The 17,972-nt window shown below is 50.1% G+C and overlaps 1 protein-coding gene and 1 long non-coding RNA gene across 3 annotated transcripts; one reads left to right on the plus strand and one right to left on the minus strand.

The window, feature by feature from the left end:
* Positions 1-9,799: 9,799 nt before the first annotated feature.
* On the minus strand, positions 9,800-13,434 carry LOC148715585 (uncharacterized). 2 transcript variants are annotated; one of them, XM_088746756.1, is made up of 4 exons: positions 13,310-13,434; positions 12,551-12,765; positions 10,352-10,646; positions 9,800-9,987 (listed from the first exon to the last, which is right to left on the minus strand). In XM_088746756.1, the coding sequence occupies exons 1-4, from the start codon at positions 13,373-13,375 to the stop codon at positions 9,850-9,852; spliced, it is 714 nt and encodes a 237-aa protein (XP_088602882.1). In that variant the 5' UTR covers positions 13,376-13,434; the 3' UTR covers positions 9,800-9,849. The 2 variants fall into 2 exon arrangements, with proteins under 2 accessions (XP_088602882.1, XP_088602883.1); XM_088746757.1 differs by lacking the exon at positions 13,310-13,434 and adding an exon at positions 12,844-12,882.
* Positions 13,435-14,613: 1,179 nt separating this feature from the next.
* Positions 14,614-17,141, plus strand: LOC148715586 (uncharacterized). Its single transcript, XR_015995945.1, has 2 exons — positions 14,614-14,980; positions 15,876-17,141. It is a non-coding gene; the product is annotated as an uncharacterized LOC148715586 (long non-coding RNA).
* Positions 17,142-17,972: the final 831 nt, after the last annotated feature.

Genomic DNA, 17,972 nt, shown 5'->3' on the forward strand with positions numbered 1-17,972 from the left:
AGTACAAGACTCACCGCCTGCTTTAGCACATGTGCCTCAAAGTCCACAGCCTCTCACTCGCAGGCGTGCCACTACGGCTGCCGTGATTTGGCAGGAGGTGCGCGCCTACTCCCCAACTCCCCTGGGACTATCTTGTGCACCCGGGAATCCGTTTTGGCCGCGCGGTGATGTGTTTCGTGGAAGTAGCAGGCGTGAGTACAAGGCTCGCCCTTTCCTCTTGTACACCGTCTCACTCTCACGCATGCCACTCCGTCGCCCATGAGTTCCCGGAGTTGCGCCTCTATTGGCGAGGTTCCCCTGGGTCTAGTGCACCTGGGATTTCATTTTGGTGGCGTTGTCATGCGTTTCGTGGAAGTGGCAGGCGTGAGTACAGGACTCACCGCCTTCTTTAGCACATGTGCCTCACAGTGCACAGCCTCTCACTCATAGGCGTGCCACTACGGCTGCTGTGATTTGGCAGGAGGTGCCCGACTACTCTCCAACTCCCCTGGGACTATCTACTGCACCCGGGAATCCGTTTTGTCCGCGTTGTCATGCGTTTCGTGGAAGTGGCATGCGTTGTCATACAAGGCTCACCGCCTTCTTTAGCACATGTGCCTCATAGTGCACAGCCTCTCACTCGCAGGCGTGCCACACCGGCGCCCGTGATTTGGCAGGAGGTGCGCGCCTACTCCCCGACTCCCCTGGGACTATCTACTGCACCCGACAATCCATTTTGGCCGCGCTGTGATGTGTTTGGTGGAAGTAGCAGGAGGAAGTACAAGACTCACCGCCTGCCTTAGCACATGTGCCTCAAAGTTCACAGCCTCTCACTCGCAGGCGTGCCACTACGGCTGCCGTGATTTGGCAGGAGGTGCGCGCCTACTCCCCAACTCCCCAGGGACTATCTTGTGCACCCGGGAATCCGTTTTGGCCGCGCGGTGATGTGTTTGGTGGAAGTAGCAGGAGTAAGTACAAGACTCACCGCCTGCTTTAGCACATGTGCCTCAAAGTCCACAGCCTCTCACTCGCAGGCGTGCCACTACGGCTGCCGTGATTTGGCAGGAGGTGCGCACCTACTCCCCAACTCCCCTGGGACTATCTTGTGCACCCGGGAATCCGTTTTGGCCGCGCGGTGATGTGTTTCGTGGAAGTAGCAGGCGTGAGTACAAGGCTCGCCCTTTCCTCTTGCACACCGTCTCACTCTCACGCATGCCACTCCGTCGCCCGTGAGTTCCCGGAGTTGCGCCTCTATTGGCGAGGTTCCCCTGGGTCTAGTGCACCTGGGATTTCATTTTGGTGGCGTTGTCATGCGTTTCGTGGAAGTGGCAGGCGTGAGTACAGGACTCACCGCCTTCTTTAGCACATGTGCCTCACAGTGCACAGCCTCTCACTCGCAGGCGTGCCACTACGGCTGCCGTGATTTGGCAGGAGGTGCCCGACTACTCTCCAACTCCCCTGGGACTATCGAGTGCACCCGGGAATCCGTTTTGTCCGCGTTGTCATGCGTTTCGTGGAAGTGGCATGCGTTGTCATACAAGGCTCACCGCCTTCTTTAGCACATGTGCCTCATAGTGCACAGCCTCTCACTCGCAGGCGTGCCACACCGGCGCCCGTGATTTGGCAGGAGGTGCGCGCCTACTCCCCGACTCCCCTGGGACTATCTACTGCACCCGACAATCCATTTTGGCCGCGCTGTGATGTGTTTGGTGGAAGTAGCAGGAGTAAGTACAAGACTCACCGCCTGCTTTAGCACATGTGCCTCAAAGTCCACAGCCTCTCACTCGCAGGCGTGCCACTACGGCTGCCGTGATTTGGCAGGAGGTGCGCGCCTACTCCCCAACTCCCCTGGGACTATCTTGTGCACCCGGGAATCCGTTTTGGCCGCGCGGTGATGTGTTTCGTGGAAGTAACAGGCGTGAGTACAAGGCTCGCCCTTTCCTCTTGCACACCGTCTCACTCTCACGCATGCCACTCCGTCGCCCGTGAGTTCCCGGAGTTGCGCCTCTATTGGCGAGGTTCCCCTGGGTCTAGTGCACCTGGGATTTCATGTTGGTGGCGTTGTCATGCGTTTCGTGGAAGTGGCAGGCGTGAGTACAGGACTCACCGCCTTCTTTAGCACAAGTGCCTCACAGTGCACAGCCTCTCACTCGCAGGCGTGCCACTACGGCTGCCGTGATTTGGCAGGAGGTGCCCGACTACTCTCCAACTCCCCTGGGACTATCTACTGCACCCGGGAATCCGTTTTGTCCGCGTTGTCATGCGTTTCGTGGAAGTGGCATGCGTTGTCATACAAGGCTCACCGCCTTCTTTAGCACATGTGCCTCTTAGTGCACAGTCTCTCACTCGCAGGCGTGTCACGCCGACGCCAGTGAGTTGCAGGAGGAGCGCGCCTACTCCCCAATTTCCCTGAGACTATCTACTGCACCCGGGAATCCATTTTGGCCGCGTGGTCATTTGTTTCATGCAAGTAGCGGGCGTGAGTACAAGACTCACCGCCTTTTTTAGCACATGTGCCTCATAGTGCACAGCCTCTCACTCGCAGGCGTGCCACACCGGCGCCCGTGATTTGGCAGGAGGTGCGCGCCTACTCCCCGACTCCCCTGGGACTATCTACTGCACCCGACAATCCATTTTGGCCGCGCTGTGATGTGTTTGGTGGAAGTAGCAGGAGTAAGTACAAGACTCACCGCCTGCTTTAGCACATGTGCCTCAAAGTCCACAGCCTCTCACTCGCAGGCGTGCCACTACGGCTGCCGTGATTTGGCAGGAGGTGCGCGCCTACTCCCCAACTCCCCTGGGACTATCTTGTGCACCCGGGAATCCGTTTTGGCCGCGCGGTGATGTGTTTCGTGGAAGTAGCAGGCGTGAGTACAAGGCTCGCCCTTTCCTCTTGTACACCGTCTCACTCTCACGCATGCCACTCCGTCGCCCATGAGTTCCCGGAGTTGCGCCTCTATTGGCGAGGTTCCCCTGGGTCTAGTGCACCTGGGATTTCATTTTGGTGGCGTTGTCATACGTTTCGTTGAAGTGGCAGGCGTGAGTACAGGACTCACCGCCTTCTTTAGCACATGTGCCTCACAGTGCACAGCCTCTCACTCGCAGGCGTGCCACTACGGCTGCCGTGATTTGGCAGGAGGTGCCCGACTACTCTCCAACTCCCCTGGGACTATCTACTGCACCCGGGAATCCGTTTTGTCCGCGTTGTCATGCGTTTCGTGGAAGTGGCATGCGTTGTCATACAAGGCTCACCGCCTTCTTTAGCACATCTGCCTCATAGTGCACAGCCTCTCACTCGCAGGCGTGCCACACCGGCGCCCGTGATTTGGCAGGAGGTGCGCGCCTACTCCCCGACTCCCCTGGGACTATCTACTGCACCCGACAATCCATTTTGGCCGCGCTGTGATGTGTTTGGTGGAAGTAGCAGGAGGAAGTACAAGACTCAACGCCTGCTTTAGCACATGTGCCTCAAAGTTCACAGCCTCTCACTCGCAGGCGTGCCACTACGGCTGCCGTGATTTGGCAGGAGGTGCGCGCCTACTCCCCAACTCCCCTGGGACTATCTTGTGCACCCGGGAATCCGTTTTGGCCGCGCGGTGATGTGTTTGGTGGAAGTAGCAGGAGTAAGTACAAGACTCACCGCCTGCTTTAGCACATGTGCCTCAAAGTCCACAGCCTCTCACTCGCAGGCGTGCCACTACGGCTGCCGTGATTTGGCAGGAGGTGCGCGCCTACTCCCCAACTCCCCTGGGACTATCTTGTGCACCCGGGAATCCGTTTTGGCCGCGCGGTGATGTGTTTCGTGGAAGTAGCAGGCGTGAGTACAAGGCTCGCCCTTTCCTCTTGCACACCGTCTCACTCTCACGCATGCCACATCGTCGCCCGTGAGTTCCCGGAGTTGCGCTTCTATTGGCGAGGTTCCCCTGGGTCTAGTGCACCTGGGATTTCATTTTGGTGGCGTTGTCATGCGTTTCGTGGAAGTGGCAGGCGTGAGTACAGGACTCACCGCCTTCTTTAGCACATGTGCCTCACAGTGCACAGCCTCTCACTCGCAGGCGTGCCACTACGGCTGCCGTGATTTGGCAGGAGGTGCCCGACTACTCTCCAACTCCCCTGGGACTATCGAGTGCACCCGGGAATCCGTTTTGTCCGCGTTGTCATGCGTTTCGTGGAAGTGGCATGCGTTGTCATACAAGGCTCACCGCCTTCTTTAGCACATGTGCCTCATAGTGCACAGCCTCTCACTCGCAGGCGTGCCACACCGGCGCCCGTGATTTGGCAGGAGGTGCGCGCCTACTCCCCGACTCCCCTGGGACTATCTACTGCACCCGACAATCCATTTTGGCCGCGCTGTGATGTGTTTGGTGGAAGTAGCAGGAGTAAGTACAAGACTCACCGCCTGCTTTAGCACATGTGCCTCAAAGTCCACAGCCTCTCACTCGCAGGCGTGCCACTACGGCTGCCGTGATTTGGCAGGAGGTGCGCGCCTACTCCCCAACTCCCCTGGGACTATCTTGTGCACCCGGGAATCCGTTTTGGCCGCGCGGTGATGTGTTTCGTGGAAGTAGCAGGCGTGAGTACAAGGCTCGCCCTTTCCTCTTGCACACCGTCTCACTCTCACGCATGCCACTCCGTCGCCCGTGAGTTCCCGGAGTTGCGCCTCTATTGGCGAGGTTCCCCTGGGTCTAGTGCACCTGGGATTTCATGTTGGTGGCGTTGTCATGCGTTTCGTGGAAGTGGCAGGCGTGAGTACAGGACTCACCGCCTTCTTTAGCACAAGTGCCTCACAGTGCACAGCCTCTCACTCGCAGGCGTGCCACTACGGCTGCCGTGATTTGGCAGGAGGTGCCCGACTACTCTCCAACTCCCCTGGGACTATCTACTGCACCCGGGAATCCGTTTTGTCCGCGTTGTCATGCGTTTCGTGGAAGTGGCATGCGTTGTCATACAAGGCTCACCGCCTTCTTTAGCACATGTGCCTCTTAGTGCACAGTCTCTCACTCGCAGGCGTGTCACGCCGACGCCAGTGACTTGCAGGAGGAGCGCGCCTACTCCCCAATTCCCCTGAGACTATCTACTGCACCCGGGAATCCATTTTGGCCGCGTGGTCATTTGTTTCATGCAAGTAGCGGGCGTGAGTACAAGACTCACCGCCTTTTTTAGCACATGTGCCTCATAGTGCACAGCCTCTCACTCGCAGGCGTGCCACACCGGCGCCCGTGATTTGGCAGGAGGTGCGCGCCTACTCCCCGACTCCCCTGGGACTATCTACTGCACCCGACAATCCATTTTGGCCGCGCTGTGATGTGTTTGGTGGAAGTAGCAGGAGTAAGTACAAGACTCACCGCCTGCTTTAGCACATGTGCCTCAAAGTCCACAGCCTCTCACTCGCAGGCGTGCCACTACGGCTGCCGTGATTTGGCAGGAGGTGCGCGCCTACTCCCCAACTCCCCTGGGACTATCTTGTGCACCCGGGAATCCGTTTTGGCCGCGCGGTGATGTGTTTCGTGGAAGTAGCAGGCGTGAGTACAAGGCTCGCCCTTTCCTCTTGTACACCGTCTCACTCTCACGCATGCCACTCCGTCGCCCATGAGTTCCCGGAGTTGCGCCTCTATTGGCGAGGTTCCCCTGGGTCTAGTGCACCTGGGATTTCATTTTGGTGGCGTTGTCATGCGTTTCGTGGAAGTGGCAGGCGTGAGTACAGGACTCACCGCCTTCTTTAGCACATGTGCCTCACAGTGCACAGCCTCTCACTCATAGGCGTGCCACTACGGCTGCCGTGATTTGGCAGGAGGTGCCCGAGTACTCTCCAACTCCCCTGGGACTATCTACTGCACCCGGGAATCCGTTTTGTCCGCGTTGTCATGCGTTTCGTGGAAGTGGCATGCGTTGTCATACAAGGCTCACCGCCTTCTTTAGCACATGTGCCTCATAGTGCACAGCCTCTCACTCGCAGGCGTGCCACACCGGCGCCCGTGATTTGGCAGGAGGTGCGCGCCTACTCCCCGACTCCCCTGGGACTATCTACTGCACCCGACAATCCATTTTGGCCGCGCTGTGATGTGTTTGGTGGAAGTAGCAGGAGGAAGTACAAGACTCACCGCCTGCCTTAGCACATGTGCCTCAAAGTTCACAGCCTCTCACTCGCAGGCGTGCCACTACGGCTGCCGTGATTTGGCAGGAGGTGCGCGCCTACTCCCCAACTCCCCAGGGACTATCTTGTGCACCCGGGAATCCGTTTTGGCCGCGCGGTGATGTGTTTGGTGGAAGTAGCAGGAGTAAGTACAAGACTCACCGCCTGCTTTAGCACATGTGCCTCAAAGTCCACAGCCTCTCACTCGCAGGCGTGCCACTACGGCTGCCGTGATTTGGCAGGAGGTGCGCGCCTACTCCCCAACTCCCCTGGGACTATCTTGTGCACCCGGGAATCCGTTTTGGCCGCGCGGTGATGTGTTTCGTGGAAGTAGCAGGCGTGAGTACAAGGCTCGCCCTTTCCTCTTGCACACCGTCTCACTCTCACGCATGCCACTCCGTCGCCCGTGAGTTCCCGGAGTTGCGCCTCTATTGGCGAGGTTCCCCTGGGTCTAGTGCACCTGGGATTTCATTTTGGTGGCGTTGTCATGCGTTTCGTGGAAGTGGCAGGCGTGAGTACAGGACTCACCGCCTTCTTTAGCACATGTGCCTCACAGTGCACAGCCTCTCACTCGCAGGCGTGCCACTACGGCTGCCGTGATTTGGCAGGAGGTGCCCGACTACTCTCCAACTCCCCTGGGACTATCGAGTGCACCCGGGAATCCGTTTTGTCCGCGTTGTCATGCGTTTCGTGGAAGTGGCATGCGTTGTCATACAAGGCTCACCGCCTTCTTTAGCACATGTGCCTCATAGTGCACAGCCTCTCACTCGCAGGCGTGCCACACCGGCGCCCGTGATTTGGCAGGAGGTGCGCGCCTACTCCCCGACTCCCCTGGGACTATCTACTGCACCCGACAATCCATTTTGGCCGCGCTGTGATGTGTTTGGTGGAAGTAGCAGGAGTAAGTACAAGACTCACCGCCTGCTTTAGCACATGTGCCTCAAAGTCCACAGCCTCTCACTCGCAGGCGTGCCACTACGGCTGCCGTGATTTGGCAGGAGGTGCGCGCCTACTCCCCAACTCCCCTGGGACTATCTTGTGCACCCGGGAATCCGTTTTGGCCGCGCGGTGATGTGTTTCGTGGAAGTAGCAGGCGTGAGTACAAGGCTCGCCCTTTCCTCTTGCACACCGTCCCACTCTCACGCATGCCACTCCGTCGCCCGTGAGTTCCCGGAGTTGCGCCTCTATTGGCGAGGTTCCCCTGGGTCTAGTGCACCTGGGATTTCATGTTGGTGGCGTTGTCATGCGTTTCGTGGAAGTGGCAGGCGTGAGTACAGGACTCACCGCCTTCTTTAGCACAAGTGCCTCACAGTGCACAGCCTCTCACTCGCAGGCGTGCCACTACGGCTGCCGTGATTTGGCAGGAGGTGCCCGACTACTCTCCAACTCCCCTGGGACTATCTACTGCACCCAGGAATCCGTTTTGTCCGCGTTGTCATGCGTTTCGTGGAAGTGGCATGCGTTGTCATACAAGGCTCACCGCCTTCTTTAGCACATGTGCCTCTTAGTGCACAGTCTCTCACTCGCAGGCGTTTCACGCCGACGCCAGTGACTTGCAGGAGGAGCGCGCCTACTCCCCAATTCCCCTGAGACTATCTACTGCACCCGGGAATCCATTTTGGCCGCGTGGTCATTTGTTTCATGCAAGTAGCGGGCGTGAGTACAAGACTCACCGCCTTTTTTAGCACATGTGCCTCATAGTGCACAGCCTCTCACTCGCAGGCGTGCCACACCGGCGCCCGTGATTTGGCAGGAGGTGCGCGCCTACTCCCCGACTCCCCTGGGACTATCTACTGCACCCGACAATCCATTTTGGCCGCGCTGTGATGTGTTTGGTGGAAGTAGCAGGAGTAAGTACAAGATTCACCGCCTGCTTTAGCACATGTGCCTCAAAGTCCACAGCCTCTCACTCGCAGGCGTGCCACTACGGCTGCCGTGATTTGGCAGGAGGTGCGCGCCTACTCCCCAACTCCCCTGGGACTATCTTGTGCACCCGGGAATCCGTTTTGGCCGCGCGGTGATGTGTTTCGTGGAAGTAGCAGGCGTGAGTACAAGGCTCGCCCTTTCCTCTTGTACACCGTCTCACTCTCACGCATGCCACTCCGTCGCCCATGAGTTCCCGGAGTTGCGCCTCTATTGGCGAGGTTCCCCTGGGTCTAGTGCACCTGGGATTTCATTTTGGTGGCGTTGTCATGCGTTTCGTGGAAGTGGCAGGCGTGAGTACAGGACTCACCGCCTTCTTTAGCACATGTGCCTCACGGTGCACAGCCTCTCACTCGCAGGCGTGCCACTACGGCTGCCGTGATTTGGCAGGAGGTGCCCGACTACTCTCCAACTCCCCTGGGACTATCTACTGCACCCGGGAGTCCGTTTTGTCCGCGTTGTCATGCGTTTCGTGGAAGTGGCATGCGTTGTCATACAAGGCTCACCGCCTTCTTTAGCACATGTGCCTCATAGTGCACAGCCTCTCACTCGCAGGCGTGCCAAACCGGCGCCCGTGATTTGGCAGGAGGTGCGCGCCTACTCCCCGACTCCCCTGGGACTATCTACTGCACCCGACAATCCATTTTGGCCGCGCTGTGATGTGTTTGGTGGAAGTAGCAGGAGTAAGTACAAGACTCACCGCCTGCTTTAGCACATGTGCCTCAAAGTTCACAGCCTCTCACTCGCAGGCGTGCCACTACGGCTGCCGTGATTTGGCAGGAGGTGCGCGCCTACTCCCCAACTCCCCTGGGACTATCTTGTGCACCCGGGAATCCGTTTTGGCCGCGCGGTGATGTGTTTGGTGGAAGTAGCAGGAGTAAGTACAAGACTCACCGCCTGCTTTAGCACATGTGCCTCAAAGTCCACAGCCTCTCACTCGCAGGCGTGCCACTACGGCTGCCGTGATTTGGCAGGAGGTGCGCGCCTACTCCCCAACTCCCCTGGGACTATCTTGTGCACCCGGGAATCCGTTTTGGCCGCGCGGTGATGTGTTTCGTGGAAGTAGCAGGCGTGAGTACAAGGCTCGCCCTTTCCTCTTGTACACCGTCTCACTCTCACGCATGCCACTCCGTCGCCCATGAGTTCCCGGAGTTGCGCCTCTATTGGCGAGGTTCCCCTGTGTCTAGTGCACCTGGGATTTCATTTTGGTGGCGTTGTCATGCGTTTCGTGGAAGTGGCAGGCGTGAGTACAGGACTCACCGCCTTCTTTAGCACATGTGCCTCACAGTGCACAGCCTCTCACTCGCAGGCGTGCCACTACGGCTGCCGTGATTTGGCAGGAGGTGCCCGACTACTCTCCAACTCCCCTGGGACTATCGAGTGCACCCGGGAATCCGTTTTGTCCGCGTTGTCATGCGTTTCGTGGAAGTGGCATGCGTTGTCATACAAGGCTCACCGCCTTCTTTAGCACATGTGCCTCTTAGTGCACAGTCTCTCACTCGCAGGCGTGTCACGCCGACGCCAGTGACTTGCAGGAGGAGCGCGCCTACTCCCCAATTCCCCTGAGACTATCTACTGCACCCGGGAATCCATTTTGGCCGCGTGGTCATTTGTTTCATGCAAGTAGCGGGCGTGAGTACAAGACTCACCGCCTTTTTTAGCACATGTGCCTCATAGTGCACAGCCTCTCACTCGCAGGCGTGCCACACCGGCGCCCGTGATTTGGCAGGAGGTGCGCGCCTCTTCCCCTGGGTTAGGGTTAGGGTTAGGGTGGCATGCTATTTTCCAGTTGAAGGTGATGAGTTGAAGGGTTCTCATGAATATTGTCCAGTTTCGGGGGATAAGTTGAATCTACTTACCAAAAGCAAAAAGTTCCCACTTTCCTCCTTTGTAAGGCGTGGACGAAACTCCTTGATGTAATTTGCAAGAACTTTGTACAGCTCGTGGCCAGGCTAAAAAAAGAAGGACAGATCCTTTTTCAGTTGACTTCCCCTTTTTTAGAAAGCGATGGGAAAATTCTTCGCACAGTAATGAGTATGGTGTCTTTGTTCATGTGAAATCGGCAAAATCTACAATGATCCTTCATAATCGTAAGAAAATAAATAAATAACTAGCTACCCAATTCCCTTGCCGGCTGCAACTTGGCAAATGTTAACAACACATGCTGTCCATTTCTTTTTTCCCTTGAGCTGGCATAAAAACTATATGTTTGGAAAGCACATTGTTTGCAAAGACTTTGCAACTGGTACAAATGTTCTTTTCATCAGCGCCACAAGAGCGTTTCGGGCTTTCTTAAAAACTGAGTCCTTATCTCACCTGCAGAGTTAGCTCATCCCGTCCACAGGAGCTTTTGGTTTTGTAATCATTAAAGTGGAGCACAATCGAATCTTCCCTCATCACCAGCAGATTTTGTTCCTTCCGCTGTCGTGCCTCCAAGCTGTCTGGCTCTGTGACAATTCGAAGAGTTCGCATCTCAAGACCCCGGGATGGTGGAATGAAAACATACAGGCTTAAAAGGACCAAGTTGCAGCTTTCCCTGGCTTTCATGTTGACCTCCCAGCTCAATTGAAAGCGTTCGCGTTGGAGTGAGACGGCAGCCACAACCTCGTCCCTAAAAGATTGAACGACGAGGCTGACTTAGAATCGACAAAGAAAGTCCACATAATTGATAGAAAAGTCAAAAATGTTTTTCGTCCTTGTACCTATAGACACCATTCCTCTACCCCTAAGGTTCAGAGAACATCTCGAGTCAACTTTATCTCGGCTAACTAGGGTAAATAAGTCCCTCTTCATTATGGGTGATTTTCATATAAACTTATTCAATTGTGAAAGTCATCCTGAGTCCAATGATTTCTTGCTAATGCTAAACTCCTTTTCTCTTGTACCTTGCATCTCACAATCAACACGTATTACTTAAAGATCAGCAACCTTCATTGATAATATATTTGCAAATAGTCATGCTATGAATGCCATCAGTGGTAATCTAGTCTCTAATCATCTTCCTCAATTCCTGATCGTACACAATCTCAGACTGAGTTATTTCAATCACAATTTCATATTTTCCTTCGACTTAAAACTAGGAAGACTGGTAGAATCTCATTCAGTGACAGGACAACATCTGTCATTACTGATGGACTAAAGAATGAAGACTGTAGTGAGATATCTGATTTCACCAATGAACTTTAAGTCAAGTATACAGATAAATGCAAGGTTCTGAAAGCTGAATGCAATCTTGACACATTTTGAACATGAATCAACTAATATAAGGACTCAAGCAAAGACTAAACAATTGGATTGAGATAAGTACACATGAAGCATATTATTCTTGAACTCAAACTGTAAGACATGCAATAATAGGTCAAATGTGACATACCAAATCCTCAGTAGAATAGGTCACTACCTTGAGGTTACATGTACTGGAGTTACTTTTTCTGTGACCAAGAGGTTCTGAGCTAGTAAGTGCTGGTCTGGACACTCTGAACTACTGAGTTAAACTAACTAACTGTACTTCTTTTATAAGGAATCGAGCAATAGCAGGAAATTCTCTAGAATTTTGGAAGTTAGGTGTGATCATTCTAAAGGAAATTTATGATGCAAATCCTGTGTGTATGATAATTTGGTTATCATAGGAAATAGTTTCTGAAGATGTAATTCTAAAATTCTAACAAAAAATATTGCAATGTCATGCACAATTGTTAGCCTGCTCACATGTAGACTATATAAAGTTTTAAACTATTATAAAAATGACTTTTCCAAACTCGGTGAAGAGAAATTTATCAATGACTTAATTTTCACGTCTAGATCTGGAATAACATCTCAAGTGATCGTTATAGATGCCAACACTAGATTCAATATTTTGCTATGATCAGATATCTCAACTTGTAAATTATCATGCACCGTGTCGAAAGCTCTCCAAACGCAAAATCAAGTCGTCTACCAAGCCCGGTATCACTAAATGCATTCTTGCCAAAATACAATACAGAGATAAGCTCTATTCCCAGATCCATAGGTGTCCACATTCAAATCCTAATCTGATGTATCTTCGTAAGAACTTCAGGAATAGTGTTGTCAAAGAAAAAAATTATAGCTAGCAAATCCGATGATTTTAAAAATGACTTTTTGTGTAATAAGATGAATATGAGAAAAACATGGTCTGGAATTAGATATCAATCATCAACATTGGTAAAGTAAAAGCTGATTACATTTCCCAGTATTCTTGAAAGTGGTAAAACTGTTGACAATCCCTGTGCTAATGCTAACATCTTTAATACTTTCTCTGTGGGAATGTAGCTAGAAAACACTGACAAAGACATTCCATGTGGGAACTGCTCTCCAACTGCTTTTCTGAAGGGCAATTTTCCTGATTCCCCTGTTACTTCAGTTCAAGTTGATTGATACATATCTCAAATGGACAATAACAAATCCATTGGTCCCTACAGTATACCAGTATCATTGCTAAAATTATTAATTTGCCAGTTTACAGGTACTGGCTCAAAAGAACAAAAGAGAACTCACCAGGGTAGCCAGCGATTTAGGGCTTCGAACTCTTCTCGCGACGAAGGCCGTTCTCTGTCGCCTTGCTTTTGAAATATCGTTGCCTGTGCTCTCAACTGACGAATCATTTGTACATCCTTGAAACCAGGACCGTGTTCCTTATGCAGAAACTTCACCGCATAAAGCAGTGAGCTCACGTGGTTTGAAATTGTCGCCGAACTGCATTGCCTCTCGTCCTAGCAACAACATTTGAGTAAATCCAGGTCACGTACAACCAAAAAACAAGTGAGAGAAATTGGCAGAGCTAAACTGACCGGCGAAGTAGTTCCGGCAGCCATTTTGATTCAAGAGACAAGCATTATGGTCAGCGGTCTAAGGGCGTCATGTCATATTTGTCAAGGTGTCCTTTTTGTCTCAAGCAAGCACGTGTCTCGCCGCGCGAAACGTGACGGCTGCGGGGAGACCAGTAGGGCATTGGCCGAGTTAAAAATATTGCTGACGTTGAACAAGCTGCAAACTTGCAAGACAAGAACGTCTTTTGAAAGCTGGTCAAACAAAAGCAATGAAGCCTGAAAAACTCGAATGATTTATGGGGCACAACGGTTGTATCTTGCTGCACAATTTAAGCCTGAAAATATGGCACAATTTGTGATTTTTCCTTTTCTTTTACCTTTGTTGCCGTCCTATCAGATGGCTTGAGACAGTTTTGCAGTTTTTGTCGGCAAAGTTATTTCCTAAAGGCGACAAGAAACAATTGCCAAAATTCAAATCTGCACTCACCCTGAGAAAGTTGAAATATTGTTCCATGAGACTTAGGCGGAGAAAAACATCTGGTGCTAGGTCCATTCCGAGATATCTCTTCAAAAATCCAAGGTAGCCTTGAGATGAAACAGAAAAACAGAAAATCAGGTCAGGTGTGACGCACGTGTGTGTTGCTTACTTGCTTGCGAGCAAGATATTTGAATGCGAATAAGCTAGCAAGGTAATTGACTGCGAATAATAAGTGTTCATGTAGTGACTTACACATCATGCGCTCACGCGCTTTGAGGAAAGTGGACTGCGCGACGGCTGCACTTTGTCGTTCAAGGTTCACCGCTCTAGTGAAGTAATTGCAAACAGCATCCAGAAAGACGTCCACATCGGGTGGGATATCTCGCGGACTTAGGGCGTAGGTGAGTTTTTTCCGGGTAGGTGTAGGAGTCAAATGGTGCGGGCTGTCCAATTGGCCAAGGCAATCTGGTTGTGGTGATTTTTGCTGCGTTGCCTGTGCCTCGTGGCTTACAGGCGATAAATTCGAAGTCGAAGTCGAAGTCGGAGGATGTTGCGTGGTTTGATGGTGAAAGTCTAGGATCTGTGATTCGTCGTCGTCGGAAGCATAGCACAGGTCTACGAGAGAGGCCATCTTTTTTTCCCGCTGGTTTTTCTCTCTTAGGATGGGAGAAGAGATTGTTTTAACCCTTGAGTTGTCTTTTGCGGTGTTCAGTCGGCAGCGTTTGGAAGGAATAGAGGCCGATTAGGTGAGATCATGGACTTTTTAAAGTGGGGCTGTGTCGTCCCCTGGGGTTTGACGATTGGACAAAAAGTTGAATTTTTGAGAGCTTAATGCAGGCGCCGCGAGAGAGCTGGGGCTTCCAAAAACTGTTCCCTCAATAGTATAGAAAGTGCAGCGCGCGCCTGTCACAGTCTCGTGTTTGTGAAATGCGCTGTTTAATTATGAGAGAATGATAAACTTTGAGGATGAGCTAAAAAGTTGAATTTTTGAGAGCTTAATGCAGGCGCCGCGAGAGAGCTGAGGCTTCGAAAAACTGTTCCCTCAATAGTATAGAAAGTGCAGCGCGCGCCTGTCACACTCTCGTGTTTGTGAAATGCGCTGTTTAATTATGAGAGAATGATAAACTTTGAGGATGAGCTAAAAAGTTGAATTTTTGAGAGCTTAATGCAGGCGCCGCGAGAGAGCTGAGGCTTCGAAAAACTGTTCCCTCAATAGTATAGAAAGTGTAGCGCGCGCCTGTCACACTCTCGTGTTTGTGAAATGCGCTGTTTAATTATGAGAGAATGATAAACTTTGAGGATGAGCTAAAAAGTTGAATTTTTGAGGCCTTGATGCGGCCGCCGCGAGAGGGCTGGGGCTTAGAAAAACTTCCCTCGATAGACTAGAATGAATAATGTATGGCGTGCGGCTGGGAGAATCTGGAGTTTGTGAAAGGCGGTGTTTAGTTATGAGAGAATCATAAAGTTTGATCAGAATTAATAGAGGGAACGGGAAGTGGTTATGAAAGCCGGAGAAGTTCAAAGGATAAGAACAATGGGAGCCCTCTGAGGTTGAAGGTAGAAGTCACATTCAAAACAAGATGGCGCTTGCTATGGGGAGACGATTTGGAAGTTATTTTAGACATTTTAGAAGGTGATGAAAGAGTCAATCAGCAGTTTGTAGCAGCAGTTAAGCAGCATGTAAGTTGCGATTGTGCTAATTTAGGTGTGTAATTTCTTTCTACCGACCCAAAACGTTCGCTCGGTGGTATATTCGGGGCATGGCAAGTTACTGAGTCGAGTCAGCCTTTTAAAAATGTTACAGCCCCAAAAATTGGACTTAGATATACATGTCCTAGCTGCAATGACTGATCAGGGTTTTTCTGTAGAAGCTACACTGAATGTCTGGTTTCATATGAGAAGTACTTGCTGGAAACAGCTCACATGGAATTTTATTTATTTATTTATTTATAATAACTTCATTTGCCTAAATAATAAGATAATAATAATAATAATAATAATAATAATAATAATACAGACAGATAACAATAGAAATAACATCGAGATGCAAAAAGGCAAAAAGGGTCAAGCCAGAGAGGAACTCAATTCTCATTGACGGCAGCCCCCAGAATAAAAGCAATATGCAATAAAAATAAAACTAAAATGTAAAGGTACAAATTATTGAAAAAACAAGTTAATTGATAAATGGATATTGGTGCAATATTATTGATATTATTTAAAAATGTGTTCTTTCAGTTTTTTTTTTAAACTTACTAGCAGAGCTAGAGCTAACTACTATGTCACTTGGCAAGTCATTCCAGATTTTTATATATTTATACCAAAAAGAGTTCTTGAGGATATTTGTTCGAGCATAAGGCGTCCAGATTTTGACATTGTTGGTAGATCTCGTCCGACTATTGGAGAAAGTTAAGTAATTACATATAAGTCTACTCTTGAAAAACCATTAATGAATTTGAATAATTGCACTAAACTAAGAAATTCACGACGCGAGTCGAGTGTTGGCCAGCCAAGATACTTCAAACGTTCACTATAGCAATATGTTGCACGAATCGTAATTTTTCTTTGTTGGTTGTAGGTCCAGCAACATGAAATGATCTGCGAAGACTGTGTGAACGACACAGCAGTCTTCACCAAGGATCCATTCAGCCTTTGAGCGTCAGCATACTTGCTGAAGTTGTGGCTTCCGCAATCAGGAAATTCAATGAAACTGAATTGTTACAAAAAGCTTGAGGGATGAACTAAGCAAGTATTCTTTTCAACAGCCAGAGGAAAGAGGTTTGGAATTCACTGGTATCAAATCAATGTATGATGGGTTTTTTAAAGAATTGAGACCTGGTGAAGTTTTTCAGAAATATCATGCAACAGTCCCGGTGAAGTCTAGGCAGTTCTTCACTGGACTGTCAAGGAATGCTGCCCCATTATGATGGTGGACTAAAGTTGCCGACTGCCTCATTGCATACTACTGTAAGAGAAGCAAGAACTCACTCTGGTGACAATGATCCCACCAGTACAGTACCATCTGAGGGGCAAAAGGGCTGGTCATGTGCTGCACAATTTGTGTGTGTGAGAAATATGCAAGAACCGGTACCGTGGAGAGCCAGCAAGCTATGGCAATACTAAAGGCTGGCAAACTTGACTGTATCAATGATTCAAACAAAGCATGCAAAATCTGATTTCAAGTAATAGAACCGTGGTGGGCTATGGTCAATTACAGAGCCAGCTCCAAGAGTGGTTTCACTAGGAATCGAAACTGTTACGATAACTCTCAAAGCTACTAGTGATAGTGATGGATTGATCATAACTGATCAAGGATGTATTGCATGGCATGACTACTTTGTGTGTGTACGGATATGCTCACAATTCTCCTTCCCAAAGGATGTGAGTGAGAAAAACAAGATCGAAGTGAAGCACACAACAGAGGGGAAGTGTCTTTGCAAGGAAATTAGTCAGAGTTGCTAATCAAATGAACAAGGGAAGCAAAGTTAAGGTTCTCCATTTCTATTTCACTTACTTTTGTGAACAACAAATAGCAAAGTTGTTTACAACATTATTAAAAGAAGCTAGTTTCTAATGTTTAGTTCCAAACAATGTGACAATGCCAAATGAAAACTTTCCCATGTGAATGTGGAACTTGGTGTCAATACGATCATAGCTTGTTTGAATGGAATTTGGAGGATTATGGAAAACTACTTATGAATGATTTCATTCTAAAAACGTGTGTTAACCATTGTGTTAATCACTGTTTGATTGTGAAAAAGTGGTCTGTCATTTCATACTGGCATTTGTGGATGGCGTGCCAAAATGTTCTTCTCAATTTCACATTAAAAAAAAAAAAAAAACACTTCCTATGCTTTCTGTCCTCTTACATTTGTTGTAGGACTGCAGAAGCAAGGCTACAACCTAATTGGCATTGTGTAGTTCCAGAAAATGTCCATACTCCGCTTAAAGAGAGGGTTGAAAATTCTTGGGAATGGGGGGAATCTCAAAGGCCAAAAGCCTCAAGGAAATGTATGAACCTTCATTGCAATTTCCAGAGTGTTGGGAGGGGGTCTTAAGAAAAGTCCCTTCTGTGGGGGGGAGGTATGGATAATATTTATAGAAGTACATAGGGCAAAAAAATTCCAACCTCCCAAACGAGGTCTCTAGTTTTAGTCACACAAACTTGACTTTTTCGTGGACCCTGACAAACCTAGAATTGCCATGAAATTTCTAACGAGCAATCTGACATTCTCTTTCGCTTAAATACGGTAGCATAGCCAGTAAACAGTAAACACTCTCGTGTTTGTGAAATGCGCTGTTTAATTATGAGAGAATGATAAACTTTGAGGATGAGCTAAAAAGTTGAATTTTTGAGAGCTTAATGCAGCCGCCGCGAGAGAGCTGGGCCTTCGAAAAACTGTTCCCTCAATAGTATAGAAAGTGCAGCGCGCGCCTGTCACACTCTCGTGTTTGTGAAATGCGCTGTTTAATTATGAGAGAATGATAAACTTTGAGGATGAGCTAAAAAGTTGAATTTTTGAGAGCTTAATGCAGCCGCCGCGAGAGAGCTGGGCCTTAGAAAAACTGTTCCCTCAATAGTATAGAAAGTGCAGCGCGCGCCTGTCACACTCTCGTGTTTGTGAAATGCGCTGTTTAATTATGAGAGAATGATAAACTTTGAGGATGAGCTAAA

The sequence above is a fragment of the Stylophora pistillata genome, unplaced genomic scaffold (assembly GCF_964205215.1).
Source record: "Stylophora pistillata unplaced genomic scaffold, jaStyPist1.2 SCAFFOLD_1384, whole genome shotgun sequence".
Classification (NCBI taxonomy): Eukaryota; Metazoa; Cnidaria; class Anthozoa; order Scleractinia; family Pocilloporidae; genus Stylophora; species Stylophora pistillata.